This window comes from Diadema antillarum, unplaced genomic scaffold, assembly GCF_040938485.1.
Source record: "Diadema antillarum isolate AM-2024a unplaced genomic scaffold, OU_Dant_1.0 scf00000095, whole genome shotgun sequence".
NCBI classification, from domain to species: Eukaryota; Metazoa; Echinodermata; class Echinoidea; order Diadematoida; family Diadematidae; genus Diadema; species Diadema antillarum.
Window position 1 is genome coordinate 1,790,001 of NW_027270984.1, and position 23,192 is coordinate 1,813,192.

The 23,192-nt window shown below is 37.0% G+C and overlaps 2 protein-coding genes across 2 annotated transcripts in view; both read right to left on the bottom strand.

Annotated features, from left to right (window-relative positions):
• LOC139718473 (cholesterol 24-hydroxylase-like) overlaps positions 1 to 5,049 on the bottom strand; it is a 16,581-nt gene extending 11,532 nt beyond the window's left edge. Inside the window, exons 1-3 of the mRNA XM_071629945.1 lie at positions 4,961 to 5,049; positions 3,294 to 3,359; positions 1,010 to 1,091 (exon numbers count right to left, since the gene is read on the bottom strand). Coding sequence (XP_071486046.1) covers positions 1,010 to 1,063 — 54 coding nt within the window. The 5' untranslated portion in view covers positions 1,064 to 1,091; positions 3,294 to 3,359; positions 4,961 to 5,049. The remainder of the gene's footprint in view (positions 1 to 1,009; positions 1,092 to 3,293; positions 3,360 to 4,960) is intronic.
• A 4,878-nt stretch (positions 5,050 to 9,927) lies between these two features.
• Positions 9,928 to 22,665, bottom strand: LOC139718506 (receptor-type tyrosine-protein phosphatase O-like). The gene is made up of 12 exons (XM_071629980.1): positions 22,593 to 22,665; positions 21,093 to 21,216; positions 19,820 to 19,936; positions 18,778 to 18,859; positions 17,287 to 17,377; positions 16,526 to 16,587; positions 15,415 to 15,549; positions 14,571 to 14,693; positions 12,962 to 13,116; positions 11,806 to 11,944; positions 11,251 to 11,341; positions 9,928 to 9,983 (listed from the first exon to the last, which is right to left on the bottom strand). Exons 1-12 carry the CDS (start codon positions 22,663 to 22,665, stop codon positions 9,928 to 9,930), a joined length of 1,248 nt encoding a protein of 415 aa, XP_071486081.1.
• Positions 22,666 to 23,192: the final 527 nt, after the last annotated feature.

The window sequence follows — 23,192 nt, forward strand, 5'->3', positions numbered from 1 at the left end:
AGATATTGTGAAGGACCAATCAGGTTCTATATGCCTGCATAATAATAGTTTAATTGAATTAATAGAGTGAATGTTTCCACTAACCTTCTTAAGTTCTGCAAAAAAAAAAATTATAATTGTTAAACAGACCTTGTGATATTATAGGAAAAGTATTCCGAACTTTACTGATTGGGAATAATGGTGCTATCACAACAGTGCATGGTATAAAATTTTCATGTCAGTAATTTTCAGGATAGTACATACAATTTCTGCCATGCATGGGACTAATCACAAGTATCTCTTTTCAGAACTCTCACTGACCACAGGCATCATTAACTGATGTAGCTCTCTTCATTTTCAAAGAGTGAAAAATTTTTGATACTATTGTTGCTTGGCAGCATTGTAGAGTTCTTGACCACAATTACCAGACAGGTCAAAGAAAAGGTGGGAAATCACTAAACATTTCTGCTGAAAAGGGATGATACCTTTAAATTTCTCATTCCAACAATGTGTTGAAAATTGTCATGCAGGTCCCAGTTTGCAAAATATTCACAGTAGTAACAAATCAATCACTTGAAAATTGAAATGAACATGTCTCCACTTTTTTTGTTTTTTTCATTCACAAAACAACAAATGAAAACCAGAAGTGAGCACATGCATTTATTCCTTCGGGTGAAATGAATCCTATCAAGGGGAAGAAAAAAGAAAAGTGAGAAGAAAATCCTTGCTTAGAAGGATGTATTACCAAATACCTAATGACACGTAGCAAACTACTACTCAGACTTAGATGTAGGTCTGTTAAGTCAATGATTTTCGGAGTCTTCAGCTCTTTTTATTTTTTTAAATTTTTTTGGTTAAGTTATTCATGTACAAACCTGCTCCACAAGTTGAACACAATGTAAATTAACCATGTAACAGAGTCTCATGCATGGACATTCACAACATTCTAAGGCCAAACAAACACGAGTCAGCAAAAAGATAGCAGGCATACAGACAAGAAAATGGAATGGAGATTAAAAACTGGTTTTACCTTGATAGCAGCGGTATCGCAGCATACAACCACGACACTGTGCAGGGCACACATGGTGAATATCGGGCCAAACTCGAGGCGCCTGATAGCAATGGCAGATAAGAGAGAGCCAACATGCAGATCACACATAAAACAAGAAGTGTTCACAGATCAAACATGAGCAAGGGCATGACAGAACAAATCACATTGCAAACAATAATTCATCCACTGCATTATAATATTGGCACATATTTGTCAAATGTATGCATTTACACTACAACTATGTTCAGCTTTCAAATGATTTCAATTCTTACAGCTCATTTTGATAAGTCCACATCTTAGTTGAAGACAAACAAAAACAAAATCATACATTGTTGTTAGATTGTGCCAGGTAATGTTGTAACCTAGGTTTTTCATTCAGGAGTTGAGTTTGTTAATCTTCTGTTCATTATTTTTAAAGAGAGAGAGAGAAAAAAAAAACAACAACCACCAAATATTCATGTATTTCTCAAATTTCTCAATACCCTCCCTCCCTTCATATCCCATCAATCATTTTGATTCCTCTTGTCTGGCTTGCACAAAGCATCCTGCATTAATACAGTGCTACAAATTGACAAAGTCTGTGTCCTTTCAATAATAATAACCTTCATGAAAATATTCACACATAAAATGTGACCCTGCACCACAGAACCAGCAAAAAAAAGTCAGACATGAATTTTTATCTAAGGGCAGATTCTGAAAGAACAGACTCTAAGCTTTAAAATGATGTACAACTGTATAGCTCAATTCAAATGGACTCTCCCAACCTCTCTAAATATTGGAAAGAAAGCGCTCTGGAAAAGTGTGAACTGAGAAAATAGGCTCTGAAGTAAAGGGTCTATTCAAGCGGTTAATCTTTTGTAAGCGGTGCTACCTGTGTGATGAATGGAACATAAAACAGGATGTAAACTGCCATAGCAACAACAATGAAGGGATTATCAGATTAGGCTGAACTTGAGTATGCTCTATTAACACATTCTGTCCATGATCAATGCTAACAGTAGAAGCATTGAGCTTTCAAAAGTTATCATCTGGAGTTGAAAGTGGAGAGTGTGCAAAGGATTTTTCAAGAAATAAATAGGGGCCTCTAAGACATACATGTACCTGATCACACTACTCTACCAAAAAAGGGGTTGCTGAAAACACAGTTTCCCAATCATTTTATGAACCCAAACTCAAGACTAAGGTAGAAGAATACTGTAAAACATGATATATTCGCGGCATGAAATTTTCGCGAATTGGAGCAGACAGCCTTTTTCGAGGCACGAAATTTTCGCGAATTGCTACTGGCATTCAATGCATGTAGTGTAGACAAAAGCTTTCGCGTGCATTCTAATTTCGCGAATTTTGGCGTTCGCGAAATTCGCGAAATTAAAATGCACGCGAAAATTCCTCGTTTTACAGTAGCTCTTTCAGAAAATGTGGAAAACTCAAAATTGACTTGGTCGACCTGTTTCACCTTTTTTGAGACCTCACATGAAATCAAGGGGTGCGACTTTTTGATGGTTTTGGGATGCACGGTCACATATGAAAACATTCGCACACCAGTGCATAGTGGATCTATTTCATGTGCAAATTTTTAGATGGGGGGGGGGGGGGGGGGTGGGAGGGTACGGCTAATTTGCACAAAGACTATTCTTTAATGTACAATAAGCCAGTTCACAGTTCCAATCTGAGCATGTGCAGATAAAGGTCATGGCAGACCTTCTCTTGAAATGGATTTGACTGAAGTATTCAAAACCTAGATAGGGCTTCATGACAACTGTGTTATGAATAAACCAGGTGCAGATTGGTATTTAAAGGTGAATGTGCATTCTTTTCAGCAACATTAACAAAAGCCATTCAGGCAGCACTGACATGTAAATTACCACTTCCTACATGGCTGTTTTCAACCCCTCTTCTTGAAGACTATTCCATGCTTTGCAAAAGTCTGTGGTTGGAGAGGTCATTGCAGACTCGTGCTTATTGTGAACTGGCTTATGCAACCAGCATGCAAGTCACACTCACATTCTTGACTCCCAGCACAATCAACAATGCTTTTCACTGACATACATTGCCCTATAAACATTGAAAATACAGGCCCTAATTTTCATTTTATATATAGGAGAAAGATGTGCCTATTGAACCCTTCATGTATTGGTAAATAATTATTCATAACAGTCTCACTTCTTTCATTGTGTTCATTGTATGCACATACCAGTAATCTTTTCTTTTCAACACATATAGACTTTCCACTTTATCGCAAACACTTTTATCTGTGACTTACCATGCATGTATCTGCTTACTGAAAGATTTTGTCTCAGCAAACTGGGGTATGTTGCCGAGGTAAAAGCTGAAAGAGAAAAAATTACCAAATTATTGGTGAGGAGAAGAAAGAAAAGGAATCATTAATTGAGATGAGAGTTCCTCACGATGTCATCAAACAAACACGAGAAACCAGAGTTAACTAAAAATACTACACAAGGAAATACTTTGGAACGGGCAAAAAAAAAAAAAAAAAATAATTACAAGTGCGTGCAAGTAGGGAAAATTAGCTTCCTTAGACAACAGCAACAGCAGCAACAACAAAAACAACAACAACAGCAAAAAGTAACGTAACCAGACTCTGCTGTTGACTTACTTCATTACCATGAGCTGCCCCCAAGTCTGTGGGTCAGCAGAGAAATCTCAGGTAGTAGGACTCAGTATAGTCATCACTTCTTCATATGACCATTGAGTAAAGGGAGAACTTAATGTGGGGCCTGGGTGCCCATGATTCTCCAGAATACAGAACAAGTTTTCCAGGCTGCCAGGAATATGATCTTGAGATTTGCTCAATTTCTTTCTTTTTTCTTTGGATGATTTCCAGGATGTTTTACATTCAATCTACAAAATATAGCTATTAACCTTCTTTTATAATTTCTTGGGAGTCCAATGAGAAAGTGAGAGAGAAAAAAAGAAATCTATTTGAAAAGTCAAATACATCTTTTCTCTTTTTACAATTCTTGGCCTAGATTTTGTTGAATACAAAGAAGATTCTAATTTCACCAGACACAGAGCTACCAAGTCTCACGCATTCTGCGTGAGACTCAAGCATTTAGGGTCCGTCTCACGATCTCACGCATGGGCACCCCATTTTTCTTTCGCATCGGGCGAAGTCTGCAACTTGGGCCTATAATAAGGAGCATAGCTCAAAAGGATTAAAGTGATAGTTGCAATTGAAGGTAGGCCTATATTTTCCTTTTGTCTTTCAAAATAAGTAAAAAAATAGTCACTGAAGTATGCACCTGATCGCACCATTAAGAGCTTAAAATTGAAAAAGCTCCCTACTTGCGGGAGGCCACAGGGGGGAAAAACCCCTCCCACACTCTCGTTCGCGTGCACATTCGCGCGCCGAGATGCCTAGTCATGAAAATCTCACTCATAAAATTTTTTTTTAGATCAGATCAGGTCTTAATTGCATTTTGGTTTGTGGTATCATTTAGTAATTCAATTGCCTGTCCCTGTGGGCCTAGGCCTCTGACACTGGATCAATGCCCCTGTTTGTAGGGCAGATTCATCCAGGTTGTTCCAGTTGGAAAAAAGGAGCATCCCAGTTGGTTGGGGACAGCGTACTAACAGCGTCTTGTCGGGCTAGGAATGCAGGATATGGATGGAGACTCTTGTTTGAATGTGACGTTCCAGATAATGCCTAGAAATTAGAATCACGATAATTAAACATCGATAAAGTTGCTCATGGTCACATAGAGTGTCAGTAGTCTTTAAATGCCAAAACTGATTATTGTGATCCTTGTCCTGATCCTGATCCTTGTGAATTCTGTGTTGCTAATTGCGTGCCTGCGACTGTGTGTGATCGCAGATCGTGGTGATTGTAACAGGTACAAACGCCTTAGAAACCCCAAAATCTTCAAATGGGACTGAGGGGAAGGAAGTGGGTTGCTACGATGAACTTACTTTGCTCTTTTCGGACCAGGAATATGACGATACTTTTCGTGTTGGTGGTGAATGTAGAGCGTGTAGGCTATAAAAGCTGTGATGGCAGAAAGAACCACAAAGCACAGTGCGTATCCGATAATTTGAAAGATGAAAGGCGCCATATTTGCTCTTAAGCAGAAGCCAGGCAGGTGGGAACACACACAATAAACAAACAAAATATCAAGGATGAACATTTGCATGGCTATGCCTGCACACAAGAAGGCGGATGCGTCCTCGAGATCGCGACCTGGGCATCGTGATGCGGGGTCGCGCGCGCATAACTGGTGTCGAGTTCGACTTTGGATAGAGATCGACCATTAAATATCATAAAAAGGACCTACTCCAGTTTTTTGAGATGTGGAAAAATAAACTTGAAACTTGAAACTTGAAACAGTTGTTTCACAGAGTAAAACCATGATTCAAAGTATCTTGATACAGGATACGATAAAGAAGAGTTCACAATTTATTAATTAATCAATCTACTAACTTCCGTATACTGATGATGATGATGATGAAGACACCTCTATGCTGTTTTATTCCCATCATTTGGTTGTAGTTGTTGTAGTGTGCATGCATGCATAATGTACAATAATATTATATTCTTTATCTTGGTTGATTAAATGATGACAATATAGCAGTAGCAGTAGTAGTAATAGTTGCCCATGCAATGATAATGACTGAGTTTCAAGTCTCTCCATTACTTAAATTGGCCTCTCTGTGTGAAGGAAATATGTTTCGTTGTATTTCTGTTCACAAAAATTCCAAGTTAACCATAGTTTTAGAAAACTTTGACCTTGACCTCTGTCATTTTGGGAAATTTCTTTCATTCTTACAAATTACCAATGGATATTCCTGACTGAATTTAAAGAGGTTGAAAATTACCAATTCAGTACCACACAGTGACCTTTAATTTGCCCTCTACTTTTGACCTAGAACTTTTGGTTCTTTTGAGCTTTATTGCAGAACTACCGCCCCACAAAATGTGTATAAATATGTTAATGGATGACTATGTTGAATGAAATGAAGGATGATAAAGTGACATGATTAGTGTAAAGGGCGGGTTAATGATTAATGCATGCGTTCTCTATATTCCCATATTTTCATTGTTGTGAAGTATCTATTTCTCAGTACATTAAATAATGAGAATACATGCTTGGTCTTCCCTTGTATAGACAAGTGTAAAAGTGAAGGGAAATGGTTGTTTCTTGTAAACATCCACTCACACAAACCTGCATATTTATATAAAAAATGAATTAGTAAATAGATAGATATAATATATCGTATACATGGTATATACTGCATATATATGTATATATATAATATATATATATACTTAATATATATATATATATATATATATATATATATATATATATATATATAACATAATTTTACACATACACAAATATACACATACACACACCAAGACACACATTGTTATGTTCATTTTTATCAACTGAGATATTTGAGAATGAAGCTGCTAAAAATGCCAAGAAAGTACTGAGAATAGAAGTGATAATTCTAACAGTATCTTCAAAAATATTTCCTGTAAGGCAGCAAGTGCAGAGTCAATGAAAGCTTTGATTTTTCTCTACTTGGTGACAACCTTACTTAAAGAAACTCTGAAAATGGGATTTATCTGACTCTGTATTTTAAAAATTAATAAATGAATAAATAGATAGATAGGAATGTAAACATGCACATCCCTTCCCCAAAATTTCTTATTAGGTCCCATTCAGATAACACACATAGTTACACAATCCTGTTTTACCATGCAGTAACAACATTGCAGAATTTGATAACCGATACTAATTACACATCAAAATATATGAAAAAAAAATTCTTATTTTCAGAGGTACATGTACCTACTTTTATCACAAGAAAGAACATATGAAATTATAAAAAAAAAGAAAAGAAAATGGGAACCCGTGTCTGTAACCTAACAAGCCAACCCCTTGAATTCAACCTTCTCCCCACTACATTTACCCCCAGCCCCTACTACACTTGTTAGGCAACAAAACATATGTACCAGGGTACTTCCTATATCAAACCACCTTCCAGCCTCATCAATGTTCTATATATATCTATATATATCTATCTATCTATCTATCTATATATATATATATATATCATATATATATATATATATCCCTAACTTGATCCCTTCTTCCTAGCCTACATTTACACACGCACACGCACACACACACACACACACACACACTCACACACAAAGAAAAAAAAAAGAGAGTTAAAATCAGGTCAAGTTCCATTGCTTCACAATTTATTGAGTATGCAACTGATCTATAATCATTAACTATGATTACATCTCATGTGTTTTGACGGACATTGACATTTGAACTGTATACATGAACCGTTTTGCACCATCACTCTCCTTGATTTATAGATCATGGACATCATCTTTGAAATAGGTTACAAATTCATTAGATGAGAACCAAGTCTTCTGATTTGCAACTTAAGCTTCCATCTGATTAATGAGAAATCGCTAATAAATTCCAGAGTTCACTGATTTTGAAAATAGAATTTAGAATTACACCACATGTACATGAATAAAAACGAGTACACCATCTGTTAGTATGTTCATGTATTGTAGATTTCATTTCTGGACTACAAAATTTTTGTAAAACTATTAACTATCTGAGTCCCAGCACCTTAAAATATACATCAGCTCTCCCAACTCGTGTTGGCAAACAAATATTAAAAATATGATTTCTGATCCCTTCATGAGCATAATATATCAATCTTCAACAAAACGCATGGCAGCATGTTATTTTATAATGAATTGACCCATTCAGAGAATACCTTCATCGAAATAGGTTAAGGTGGGACACTGTCCAAAAGCTCATGTAAGAAGAAAAGAAAATTGTTCATCCTTCTCAACTATTTAATTTTGGAGGCTTTTGCAGCCACTGAGGGCCAGGAAGAAGTATCTTTTGCTTTTTGTCCTTTTCTTTTCTTCACATAAAACTTGCACCTTCAGAGTATCAATACAGGTTATTAGACATTTCAGCCTAAGATAAACGAAATTTCAGAAGCTACAAACACAAAGAAAACATAAAATGCCATATGATATAGAGAGACGAGTTCCTCATATAGAGAACTCAGAAATACAAAATCAGAGCACATGTTTGTGTGTTCTTACTGGAAATGAGTGTACTTTACAAGGCTGCTGATAAATAGATTCATTTCCTGTGTACTGATGGTGCCACCAAAATAGATCAAGGGCAGAAAAAAAAAATAAAACAAAAAAGAAAAAAGAAACTGGTGATAAATATTTCAAAAACTTTTCAAAAAAGTTCACATACATAATATATCCCGTCACCTGAGTTGCTTACAAGTTACTAGTACATACATGCTACATCATAATTGGCTGACATAATTATTTCCATGGGGTGTAAAGATAATGCAATACTTACATCATTTGTGTGTGTGTATGTGTGTGTGCGTGCATAGTGTCATAGCCATTTAAAAAAAAATAACATCTGAAAGACTAAAATGTAGCTCTGGAGAAAGACATCCTGTGCATTTGGACGATGACAATATTTAAACTTATTTCACATCGTTTCACTCAAATTCATTTGTAGAAACAGCTAAACTGATACAAAAATATCCCATATCATTTTTAAAGTAAAAATTAGTTAGAGTACTGCTTAATCTGTTTGACACATATCAAAATGATACCAATCGAGTGCATATAAATATTTCATATGTCATCATAATTAATACCTAAATTCTGGTGAAGTTCAGCTCAACATCTGCATGAAGCTCAAATAATCTTGTCAAAGCCAGTGGAGCTTATCCTCTCGTGCTCACTGACAACGAAACCGTTCCGATATACTTCCGACAAACATCAACTTGCTCACTAATGATAAAATACATGTTACTTACAAACCTATCCTTCAGTTGTTTTCTCACAATTATGCGTCAGAATGATTGTAACTTGCAAATGTGCACCCTGCAATTAACCCTAAAAAGGCCGGGGGGGGGGGGGGGGGGTTGAATCAACCCCCCCCTCGACATTTTTCGCGACTACTCCGCCGCGCAAAATTTTTTCACCGCGCCGTTCGCTGACTTTTTACTTTCAAGTCTCGCGCATCTTTTGACACCATTTTCACGAAAATCGCGCATACCGTTACGACGCTGCATGATGTTTTATACATGCCTGTCAGACCAAAAATGGCTCAAAAACGTGATTTTGTGTATAAAGTCTAAGCAAATGGAGTTTTCTCTTATTATTCATAAAGATATGATTATTTTCACTTTCATTGGCTGAAACCAATTAATTTTAGCATAATTATGGTTGAAATAGGTTCTGTCATGAATTTTGCAGAAAAAAAATGATAAAACAAAAGGTCGAAAAAACAGAGAAATACATAAGAAATTCATAAAACAATGAAATACATAAGAAATTGATTTTGATACCAATTTTTTTTTTTTCAAGTACATTGTTTGGAATGCTACAAAGAATGTTTTCACCAAAAATTAAGATTCTAGAAGCTTTAATTTCTGATTTAGAGCAAAATGTATGATTTTATGCATATATTAGCATAATTAATAATTATGACAAAAATTTCCATTTCTTTTTGTATAGCTTGGTAGAATACGCCACAGGTAATGCACATGCCAAATTTCATGGCGATTGCGCAATCGATGGCCGAGATCTCGGGGGGGGGGGGGGGGGGGTTGAATCAACCCCTCCCCGGCCACAGAACACCCAAAAAAGCCTGGCCTGGTTAGGGTTAAGGTACATGTCTGATTCTCACAACGTTGATCACCTTTGCTGTGTGCAGTGAAATGTATATGAACACCTATTGAAAGTGTTTTCACTTGATAAAAATATCTTCATATGAGATGACAAACTAATATTGAAAGATGTCATGTAAAGCTCCATCCACTTCGAAGATGTTGAAACGACAAGATCACCGTTTCTACAGAGATGTGTTTGACATATCACTGATTACTTCGTCTGACTGGGTGCTGCCACCTATAGGTCAAGAAAATGAGGGAAACATATTATGAATTATTACTCTGTTGAAAGTCATGGGACAATGGAACAGTAAAATGAGATACAAAGCAGTGATGCTGCCTGCATTTTTTTTTTGGGGGGGGGCAGTATTTTGTACTGTTTCCCTTTTTTTTTGGAGGGGGGGGGGGGGAGCAAAAAATCCTGCAGGTTTCACAGAATATACTACATAGTTTCCAATATTGGACTTGTACTACATATGTCTATGGCAAGACAGGTAAATCATACTGTTTTTTTCAGCCCCCTGGATACTGCAACACTGTTTAAAAGGTTGGCATCCCTGAAAAGAAAGACATGAATGCATGTTGAGTTTTTCTTGCTGCAAATCTTATTTGATATTGGCCTACACCACGTTACTACGTACTCCGCAGCAGCTAATAGAACACTCAATTTGGCAGCCTCTACTCCTTTCAATATTGGCTAGCACCTTCCTATGTATGAAGAATTTAGCTCATGCAATCTTAATAATCCTTCTCATCTTCTCTTTCCTCTTTCAAATCAATCATGATATGACAGTCAATGCTGATGATAAACAAATGTATTTGATTTTGAAAAGATTGATAAATCTGTACCCAGACAGACAGATGGACGGGCTGATAAACAGCTGCATAAAGAGAATAAATATGATAGAATAGATACAGTGTAGATACATAGACCAAATGGAAAGCCAGAACAGATAAGATGGAATACAACAAAACAGAAGAGATAGATAAGTAGACTGACATATACACATAGACAGACAGATAGAGATACAACTATAGGTAGACAGATTGCTTGGTAGATATCAAAATAGAGAGATAAATATGAAAGAAAGCAGATTGATAGGTATATAATCTGTAGGTAGATAGACAATTGATGGGTAGACGGACAGATAGAAAAAACACATACATGACATCGACAATCCAGCACTTCAAAGCTTCAAGACCCCCATTTTTTTCTCTTTTTTTTGGGGGGGGGGGGGGTGGGGGCAGACATTTAACCAACTCTCTTGGAGGAGTCTGTACCACTGTTGTGAATCATCACCACCATGCAGATAGATAGATAGATAGATAGATAGATAGATAGATAGATAGATAGATAGATAGATAGATAGATTGATAGATAGATAGATTGGTATATGGATAGAGAGATAGACAGATAAAGACAGGTGTATAGATAGTGCTCAGTAGATGGCTATACAAATAGACAGACATATATAGATGGACAGATGGTCTTCAATAAAACTTACTTTCAGCTGGCTCTAGCTGGCTGGTCTCCTCAGCCCATCCCTGGGCTTGGATGGCGTCGGCAAGAGTGCGATGTAGGAAGATGTAATGGACCTGTGGAAATAGCCAGCAATATAGGCAGAGATATATCATCTTCATCACCCTGACAATGCCAGTTTGATAGAAGCTCCCTTGAATTGAGACTATTCACCTAACAAGTGACGTTCAAGCCTGCTCAAGGTACCAAGCCGGGCTGGCCAGAAAATACCATCATCGATTGGGCAGCTCGAACTGAGGGTAGTGAGGGAGACTTATTTGATATAACAGATTATATTTTGAAATATTTCTAATAAAATGAAAATAACATAGGGTAAAAATTGGACATTTAAAGTAATTCTATGAATAAAGATTTGGTGTGAATATTATTAGGGGAATGATGAACGCCAAATAAATTCAAATAACAACAACAACAACGATAACAAGTTCGTTCACCCTTCCCCTATTGGATTCTGGTGTCTATGAAACTTGGGGAATCCCAGAGAAGGCGGGTTCAAAGAGTTCAGGATAGATGAACCTACCAGCAATTGCACCATATCCAATCGCTCCTTCCTCATCCTGGAAACCACGGCAACCACATCAACCGTCCTCTGGTCAGCCTTCAACTCCTGCATCAAGATATCCAGGCCAATAAAGACACCTGTTCTCCCGATGCCAGCACTGCACATGGTGAGAATGAGAAACAGGTAAATAGATGGATGCATACACACTTATAAACATATAAACATATCAACATATAAACATATAAACATATTAACATATAAATAAATATAGTCAGATATATATGTACATGTATGTTGGCATAATAATGATCATGATAACAATGATAATGATAATAATGTACATTTACAATGTGCTGTATCCATCATACCTGATACTCTCAAATGTACAATCATCATGAATGCATTTGTAGATAGATAGATTAATGGATAGATAGACAGGTAAATATGCAGATAGATATATAAAGATAGAGTGATAAAGAGATCGATTGAGAGATAGATGGATCAATAGATAGATATTTATATGTTTTACATGTATGGTATGCATCCTCACTCAGAGATGGTATTTCTTTTCTCATATCTCCTCCTTATTTCAGCTCCGAAATCGATATGTGTAGAGTTTGGTGATGTGACATTTAGAAAGTTCTTACGATATGAGGGAATATTCTATCTCTTTTTCTAAATATGAATCATATCAGCAGCATAAAAGTTGTCAGCAGTAGCTGTAGCTTTATCATCAGTACATTGAATTTTGCTTGCATTATCAATTCCTTTTGTCAGTGAATTTTGACAGCCCTATGATTTGAACTTTATCAGCGTAACCTAAAACTTACAAGTTTTTTGATGTTGGACTTTAATAAGCGTATGCTATTTTGAAAGCATCATTACAACTGCACCTTGAAGTAAACAAAGTTCATATTGCAGCAGTGACATTAAATAATGCAATCAGCTGTCAGCATAAATTCAGGTCATTGTATTGGTAACTGCAATAATTGATTGTCACCTATTAAAAAAAAAATGCAGATAATACGGCAGCACCCACACAGCAACCATGAAGCAATTACGCGACAAGGTCTTTGTAGCAATCACAATGCCGCCATGGCCATTCATGAAACAAGGCCTCCAACAAGTTGCAAACTAGGAAAAAATGAGGCAACAGAAAGTTGATAGGGCTCACCTGCAGTGGACCACCATAGGGCCGGTATTTCTCGGTGGCTTCATCACCTCCCGAATGTTGTGTACGAAGCTCCTGAAAGCATGCGTGTCACGCGGAGTGCCACGGGTAGGCCAAGCCGTGAAGTTGTACTGCCTCAGAATGCGCACCTCCGATCCCTGAATGATAATTGAAAGTTTTAAAAAGAAAATATTTTGCTTTCGTTCTTGCTTTTTCAAACAATGCTACATTGTAACTTTTAAATGCCCCTGGCATTTGATGAATGGCACATTTTACATTTTTAAACATTCTATAATGTACTTCTACACGATTGTTATTACAGGGGAAACTCGGTATAACGAACACTGCTATAACGAGATATCGGTTATAACGAGGAAATTTTCTCGGTCCCAAATTTCCTTCCACACAAGTCTATGTAAAATGCTACTCTTATAGCGAGATCGGCTATAACGAAATAACTGCTATAACGAGATAAATTTTGTGACTTCCAAACAAAGAAAAACATAGTAAATCAAACCTGCTATAGCGAGGTAAAGCAAAATGCCTTCGGTAAAGCTTTACTTTGCCTGTGCTATCATCTTCCGAGATTGTAAAGCTTGATGCGCCAAAAACTGTCTTGTACACACATAATCATTAAGCACTCCAGCTAGCACTGCATGTTGTACGTGTGAAGTATGTGTGTGCACGCACACTGATACATGCAGAAAATGTAGTGGGACGGCCATATGTGTACATGACATCATCATGACGTTTAGCAGGTGTGAGGCAATCTGATGCTGTGATTGGCCTTCTACTTAGGGAATTCCCCGTCTTCACACACACGCAGTCATAATGTACATACAGAATGTGTCACATACATACACAACATTGTCCATATTCAAGCTTTCCACACAACACACACCCATACGATAACCACATACCAATCCACAGACGATCTTGCATTGATACAATCGCAAGCTATATAAATTTACAAATTCAAACATCTACAATTAATAAGAAACACATTCTTGATATTGGATTTCCTTGGCGAAAAACATCTTCTTACCCATAAAGGTGAGTAATTCCCTCACACACAATATCAAGTTATCAGTATTGATTGAAATATGATGGGTAGTCCCACATGTGCAAATTAATGTCTTTATTTTATGCCTTCTTTTATGCCTACTGATATAACGAGATATCGGCTATAACGAGGAAAATGACTCGGTCCCGACCATCTCGTTATATCGAGTTTCCACTGTACTGAATAAATGTATAAATCAAATTGAATTGAATTGAATTAAGTGAATTGAATGAAATTAATTGAATTGAATTGAATTGAATTAAGTGAATTGCATGAAATTAATTGAATTGAATGATTAAATGATTTAATGATTGAATTATTGAATTGTATCTAATTAATTTGGCTGGCATGCATATAACACTGAAAATGTAGAATTAATGTTATTCAGCAAGTAAATCGAAATAACAAAAGTACATATCTCTGGGGAAGATATTGCATTGATCTTTATGCAATCTCATCTGATAACATATTTCACATCTCTCATATTTCACACTCTCACATATTTCAGACATAAAAAAAACTTGTCTCGAAAAAGCTCACGGCACTCACCATTTTCAGTCTGAAATCCCGTATGACCCAGTGGTTCTGAATGTGCTCATCAAGCTTAGTGACAATCACAGAGCCGTAGACCGTCGGGTCTTCAGTGGTAGGCCAGTATTTGTCACACTTCTCCTGCAATGGTAGGAGTACACAACAAAATAAAATGAAATCGAATCATGTCATTTTTCACTTACATTTTGCAATTAGAAGTCATGTGTAAAACTGATATCTTTGAAGTGCAAGACACATCATGTTTACAGTTCCTATATGTAGCAATGCCCCATTCTTTATAGTAAATTAAGTTCTCATTTTGTTTTAAATGTTTTCCATGGGTGTCAAACTCTGTAGAAAAAAAAAAAAAACACCCAACAACAACAAAACAAAAAACAAACAAACACAAAACCCCAACATACAAATGTACATGTAGCAGAAGAAAACACAAGGCAATCAAAATCTTAAATTCAAAAGTTGTGCTTTCAGGTCATTTTAGATAAAGAACAATTACTGAAAGTGACAAAAACATGCTAATTCCAAGCTTTGTTTCACAAATATTGAGAGCAGTAGATGGATGAATAAATAAGCAGATAAAATCACACATGATATTCATACATTTATACAATATGTAAGCATATATGCATTGCTTATACGATACTAACAAATGCACACACATATGTACATAGGTCTGAAAAGAATCCCTTATACAAGTAGGTTTATGCCTGTTCTATATTTTATGCACGCATATTGTATTTATCATGAAGCCATATCAAACTCAAAATTTCTGAATGGATGATAAGAGCTATTTCAAGTTATTCACTTACACGTGAGGTGCGTGTAAAGTAAACCCGACACTCACCTTGCCGCCCTCGATGCACTTGACGAGCATGACAATGCAGGCGGCCTTCTCTTCCCAGATCATCTTCCAGAAGTCGTTGACGGTGTGACTCATCGGGCTCTGGGTGGCGATGTACTCCTTGGCTCCGTTGAAGCCCTGGCGACAAAAGTGAATTAATTTTGCATGACATCAAAACCATTTGTCAAGGTGTATGCTGTATCAGCTGTCATTTTTGCGTACAGATATTTTCGCGAATGCGGAGGTCACAGACATTTTTGCCAGATGCTATTTTCACAAACTGACATCAAAACTATTGTAATGCGCTATTACCCTAGCGCATGGAAATGTTTTCATGTCTTGTTAAATTTGCGGTCCTACTGTGATTCGTGAAATTTGCAAAAATAACAGCTTATACAGTACTCGTACACCGTACAGAATATGTAATATTATATTTCACGATCTGGGACTTGTTTTGCATGCAGTTGAAATCCAGACTCTATCCAGACTCTCAAGGGGACAAGTGAGTGATTTTTTTATTTTTTTCCATCATGAAGGTAAACAATACAATCCATTTGTGGTACGAAAGGAAATGTTTTCATGAGCGGTTAATTTTCTGAATATCAGTCAACATGCAAAAGTACTAGCTCTTTGGCAGCATCTATTGTCGATTTCACAATATAACTCTTCCTAAACTTTATACTGAGTTTGACGTTGTTGTTGTCGCGTTTACTTTTTGTTTGTTTAGAGTTTGTTGGTGATTGGCATATCTTGTAAGAGGGAAACTGAGAAGAAGAAATCACATTCCAAACAAGGTCATTGTTCAGCATCCCAAGAGGTAATAGCCATGATTGTGATCTGTAGCTTATTTTGAAGCCATGTGTATACACCCACTCGATGCTCTGTGTGGCATGGCATATTACTGTATGCACAGTACCCAGCATCACAGTTTGACAAGAGGAATTTTGCCTCTGACAAAGATTCTGTCTGGGATCAAAAGCTTGGGCCCCTTTTGATTCAATTTAATCCACTGGCTTGCTAGGATTGGATAACCAGTTTCCAGCACTTCTTTTTCCTGAATATCACAGTGCGGTAGATTATAGTAAGTGTTTTTAGTACTAAAGTACGCCCTCACCGTGATGAAGCTGGCATTGATGTAGTTCTCCTTGCCTGACAAAGGCACTCTTGTGGAATTGTCTGTGCATATGTGTGTTAAAGAAAGAGAGAGAGAGAGAGAGGTCAAAATTGATACATGTACACATATTCATAAAACTTTTGCTTACACTCACTGTTTCTTCTTCACTTCCTGTACAACCGAGACACCGATATTTATCAGATGAATATATTCATTAGTAGTAAAAATACTTATCCTTTGACCTTGACATTGATAGCTACACTTGTATGCCTATCAAATCTAGTGTCTGGCAATATTTGAAATATTAAAAGACTGGATTATTGCTTATACCTGGTCTCACATGTCTGGAAGGAAGCAAAAATTCTTTATTATTGAATTCACTTTAACACACAGGACAACTCAGATGTACATGTATGAAACATGTCGCCATATGGTACATTTGTGTCAAGAACTTTTATCACATTCATGTAATTCCAAATGCTGCAAAATGTGGATTAAGGAATTCTTGAATAACAATTCATGTGCCATATCTGCCAATAAAATCAACTAAAACAGAGAGTAGATCTGATATAAAAAACAAACAAACAAAAGTTTTGGTAGGTCATCACTAGTTTGCATAGCATGTACACAAACCACAGTGAAGATTACATTAATTTTTCTTATCAGAAACTGAGCACTTTAAAACTTTCAGCCTTCCGGCGGACGCAAATCCACCACACTCACATGAGAAGAGTACAATTATCAATACATGGCGCGCTTACATGGAAGGATGTTCCCAAATCGGTTCTTGCTCTTGTTGTTTGGCAACCTGCCCTCTGATCGGGGTTGATCCTTTCCAATGGTGTGGAGACTCTGCACGGAGATGTGAGAAAGTGAGAATGGAACGTGGGTTGATTTGAGGCCTCATGACTAGGTCCAGGGGAGCATACTGTATACGCTATAATTTTCGCGTACATAAATTTTCGCGAATTGCCGCTGTGACACATTTTCGCGAGTGGTTAAATTCGCGATTGGGGGACCAGAGAAAATAGGAAGTGGCAAAGAAAGTGTGAATTTTCAACTTACTAGCAAATAAGAATGATACTAGTTATACACTGCATGAAAAAAACTTACCAAACTCTGCGAACTATTAAGTTAGAATTCAACATTTTTGAAGTGGTTAAGTCCATCGCGCTAGATTTCTGACGAGTGGTCCCCTTGCGACAATGGATTGGCTCTCTACAGTATTCGTAAGTAGACGTGGACGTGCGTAAACAAGCTTAGCCAGTATGGTCTGTTCGGTAAGCCGTGACATGGTATACTAGTACTGAAATGTTCATATCATCAAGGCAAGGGATTCATTTTGGAAGGTAATATTTTCGCGTGTTGTTAATTTCGCGAATAGCTCCCGACTCGCAAAATTCGCGAAAATAAAACCCCCGCGAAATATATAGCGTGTACAGTATTAAAGATGGCTTCAGAACACATTAACTCCATAAGCTTTATTTCATTTCCAGGAACATCAAAACAATCATATGTCAGATACAGGGCAATATGAGACTACAACAGCCACATGAGCCACTATACAGTCATACAACTGCAGGAATAGTATGAGGCAAGTTTTCGGGTATTGTACCATATTTCTTTCAATAGGCTAATTTCACAAGCTTCATTGAGGAGAATCTTCTGCCAAATTGTTAAGGTAGAGAATTTGGGCGTTTTTCTATAAGACAAAATTGCCCTAAAACATGGTAAAAATTTTGTCAACTCATTAATGTGTCATTGTATCAAACTCAAAGTAAAGGCAGCAAATACAGTACCTCATGAATAGTAACAAATATCATTGAAAAGCAGAGAAAGGAATGTGATTTGATTGGAATACAGAAGATTGACTGATTTTGCTTTTTTTTTTTCATCAATTGTGGGTCTGACATCTTAATAACCTCCTGTTTTGACAGTCAAGGAGATCGGATGTTTTGACATTCTCGACTCTTATTCATTTTTTCAACCAAAGCACATTTCTTTGATATACTGTACTTTTTGTAAAACTTGATTTCTTGGCCTGTGTCTGACCACATCTATGGCAATGTTTCTTTTCTCTTTTTGAAGGAAATGACAATTTAAGAAATTTAACAATTAAAGGAAAATATCAAAGCAATCTAAATTTGACAAAGCACAGATACACTTGTAATCAAGCAACTTTATCTGGCCCTCATTGTGGCAGGTCTATACACTAAATTCAAATGAATTTTGAGAGCAGATTGAAGGCATACCTCAAATTCTCTGGTGAACATGTCCTGCTTGTTGGTGATCATCATGTTGTAGTGCTGGTGGAACTGCTCGGTCAGAATGGGTCTGTGATACACGATTTTAACCCACACAAACAAGAAAAGGGCATGCATATTCAATCTGTAGTTTGGGCAGTTTATATCAAATAAGTTACCAGAGTTGGGGACTTCTTGGTCACACGTAAAATAACAACATAATCTGGGAACAATGGAAGGAAAAAAAGCAGCTAACATGTAGTGTCTAAGATGTATCAATAACTGACATACATCTTTCACAAAAGAATGACACACAAGCTTGTACGGGACATTGTACTGTTCATTTCATTTTTTTAATACATTTGTTACCAGAACTGTGCTACACTTGGTTACACATTCTGTGGAATCTGGGAACAGCTGAACAAAAGGGTTACATAACAATTGTAACACTTCTTTCTCTTGAGAGACATCAGGAGTTAGCATTTTGTTTACTGTAAAACATGATATATTCGCGGCATGAATTTTTCGCGAATTGGAGCCGACGGCCTTTTTAGCGGCATGAAATTTTCGCGAACTGGAACTGGTATTCAATGCATATAGTGTAGAAAAGAACTTTCGCGTGCATTTTAATTTCGCGAATCTTCGCGCTCGCGAAATTCGCGAAATTAAAATGCACGCGAACATTTCTCGTTTTACAGTAAATTAAAGATGTTGTGATAAAGGCTACGAGAAATCTAGTGGTAAAAGTTGATATCAAGAGTGTTAACGACCTCCAGGTTCAAAAAGTTTGTTGTACAGTTGTAAGTACCAAATGCTTCTGCAACCATCAATACATAATGAATGAAGTTGATGACCTACACTGTATTTCAGATATGTACCATTTCAATAGGAATATACCATCATTTGAGGCAGTCTTACAAACCTCCTAACATCTTTCCGCTGTTTTCATTTGCCCTAGAAATGGACATAATAATTATGCCATAGCAAAAAAGAACAATTCAACGCAGTATGGCATAGAATCTGCCACAGCTTCTGTCTGTATCAATGTTACCTTGACAACAGGTCCCCTGGGACCTGGCCGGACTTGGCTGGCTTCCGGGAGGAATTGTTCTGATTGGCATTGTACTTGGTAGTCCCGTAGACGTTTCTAACTCTTGGCCCCGGTGTGCTAGAAGAGGGGAATAGAAATGAAAAAGGTGTTACTGTTGAATACTATATATGCCGTATAATAGCGAGTCTAAATTTTCGCGAATCGAGACTTCCTGACGATTTCGCAAGTGGTTAAAATCTTGATCATGGAGTCACGTACTGAACAGAGAAATACATACAGAGTCAATATTTTCGTGTGTTTTTAATTTTGCGAATATCAGCTGACTTGTGAAATTTGCGAAAATAAAAACCTCGCAAATATTTGGCGTATACAGTATAACTTTGAATACTCAAGGCATCATGACCAAAGTTTGATATGGATACAATTTCTCTTGAGTCTAATTACCAAAAACAAATGCCAAATCTATCTGATGTAATCACGCAAAGTAAAGATGGGAAATAGCACGATAATGACTGTCAATGACTAATTCTGGTTAATTGCTGGCAGAGATTATGTACAGTTGATTGCTTTTGATAATTCAGAAAACATGCATCACAACCTTTTCACTTGTCTATAATCTTGCAAAATGCATCTGTAACATCTAATCTTACTTTGTGCAATGCCAACAGCTGCAAAGAACTGACTTTGAGATGGGGAACCCCAAAAAACACATTGCAGTGGTTGGGTGCTGGATCTGTTCATTATAAATAACTATTCCAACTGATTGTTTATTACTTCCTTGAGGGTAGAGTAAATAATTCTTCCTTTTTTTTAAAGAGCCTTTGTCACAGATAAGTAAAAAAAAAATGTTTCAATGGCAGAATCTTCAAAAGCCTCTTAACCCTTAGAGGACGAGTCCTGAGTATTCTCGGGCAAGTGTCTGTGGGAAATGCGTGTTGTAGCAAAATCCGCCCGTCCTCAATGGCTTAATTCCTAGATTCATCAGTAGATTCTTTAAGAGGCTACACATATTACAAGATAAGACATCAGAGCATGTCTTTCTGATTTTGTGCAGATGTGATGAATTCAACCACTTCCACTACAATGTACAGTGTATGTCCTTCTCCTTTGCAAGCTACACAGTGAAATTCAGAGGTGCCAACTGAATGCTGCCAATATGACTTTGAGCAGCAAATTTCCCTCAGGACTTAATGGGGTTAAACCAATCACACAAACAAACAAATACACACACACACAAACACACACACACACACACACACAAAGGGTCACTGACCTCCTGACTCTCTTGCTGCGATGACGTCCAGCGGAGCAGCAAAGGAGGATCAAGATGAAGAGGGTGATGCCAATGATGACTCCGTAGATGATGATGGGAATTTCAAACCAAGACCTATCGGAAGCTGGGAAACAAATCAAGAAGAGAACTTCTATAAACACATAAATCTTTGCACAAATTCTGTAGCATAAATGCATATATCTTTGCACAAATCATGACATTTAAATGGTAGTGATAATAATGATAACGATATTCAGGTTTTGATAACACATAATGCCACTCATAATGATAGTCTCTATGCGCATAGATGAAAGAAAAGATCATACAAAGATTTCAATGTCCACTTATCACTATTTACAAAATCAAAAATCATCGAAAAGATGAGTTTTTAATACAGATTTGAATCAATCAAAATGTGTAATACATCTCACGTTAAGGGGGAGATTGTTCCATAATGATGGTGTCATTTTTCTAAAAGCCTTCATCACCAAATGTCTTGGATTTTTCACTTATTACCTGTGCCAAGGAGGTTATGGTTTTGTTGGCATTGGTTTGTTTGTTTGTTTCTCTGTTTGCAAAATAGCTCAAAAAGTTGTGAAGGAATTTGGATGAAACTTACAGGAAAGTTGATAATGGCAAACAGAACAGATAAATAAATTTTGGTAATGATCCAGGAAGTTTTATGAATTTTTGAATGATTTTTTATTTTTTTTATCTTTTGGCAAAAAGGGTCACTGAACTTGGCAGTTCAACCTGCGTGTATGTATATAAGGTTTGTAAACACGCACTAAAGCGCAAGCTCTGCCCGAGGCATCGTGCAGCCAGCAGGCAGCTGATGAGAGGGCTGATATTGCTTGATATTTAATGGATATTACTATAATTGTATACAATGTTTTGTTGAAGTTTGTGTGATTTAAAGTTCCTGAAAAATTCTGTACTCATAAAATTATTTGAATTTGATTTTGAATTTATTCAGATTTTCTTTTACGTATTTCAAGCCTTGCAGTTGAATTTTGTGCGGAAATGTGTGGAAGTCCCAACACCAATCGCTCTCATATTCGGGCACACTGGCTCTACTCTCTGTACAGGAATTCATCTCATCACTGTATGCAATCAACTATCAATTCATTGACTCGTTTCAAACAGTTTACACTGCTCTTACTGGAACAGAGGAGATATGGTGGGAAAAGAATTCTCTCGCAAGAAACCAGCTTGATCTGCAATGAAAATCAAAGCATTCTGTTGCATTAGTGAGTGTGTGTGTGTGTGTGTGTGTGTGTGTGTGTGTGTTTCTTATAGCCTGGGAACCAACTTCTTTTAAAATCAGAACACACACACACACACACACACACACACACACACAAAATATATATATACATATATATATTTTTTTTTTTTTTCTTGAGATGGGAAGAAAAATAGGAGAGAAGACATTGCAGAAGTGAATTTTAGTAAAGAGAATGGAATTTCTGTCACTTACATGTCACGATGGGATCTGACCAAGGAGAGTCGGCATAGCCGCCGTCAGTGTAGGCTCGAACCAGAACTCTGGAAGAGAAAGTTTCAACTCCATATCACAGCAATGCCTCCAAGAATACGGCCATGCACATGTGCAAAAAGATTCTTCACAATTTCTGTCACTAAACATGGGCGTCACCAGGGGGGGTGCGTTGGGTGCGAACGCACCCCCCTTAAGAAGAAGAAAAAAAAAACAAACTTCAGTCTGCGAGTGACCTCAACGAGGGACGCTAAATAATTACTCTTTTCTATTTTTTATTTTTATATTTTGCACCAGGGACAAAAAAAAAAAAAAAATCGTGGGCAAAAACAAGTTCACACCCCTGGTTCTGGCAGCACTGATTTTATACATATCTACTAGTATTCTATACAGTATTTACTATGATTTATCGACCGTACTGTACATCCGTACAATACGGAGCACGTACACGTTTGCATGTACAGTACGTGTGCTACTACAAGTACATTTTGTATGTAGGGTCTATGTATACGTTACTTCTGACCAATCCATATTGCCACGAGCCTTAGCATCATTTTAAAAAAAAAAATGTAGGGCAAGCATTTCATTTTGCCCACTCCCCC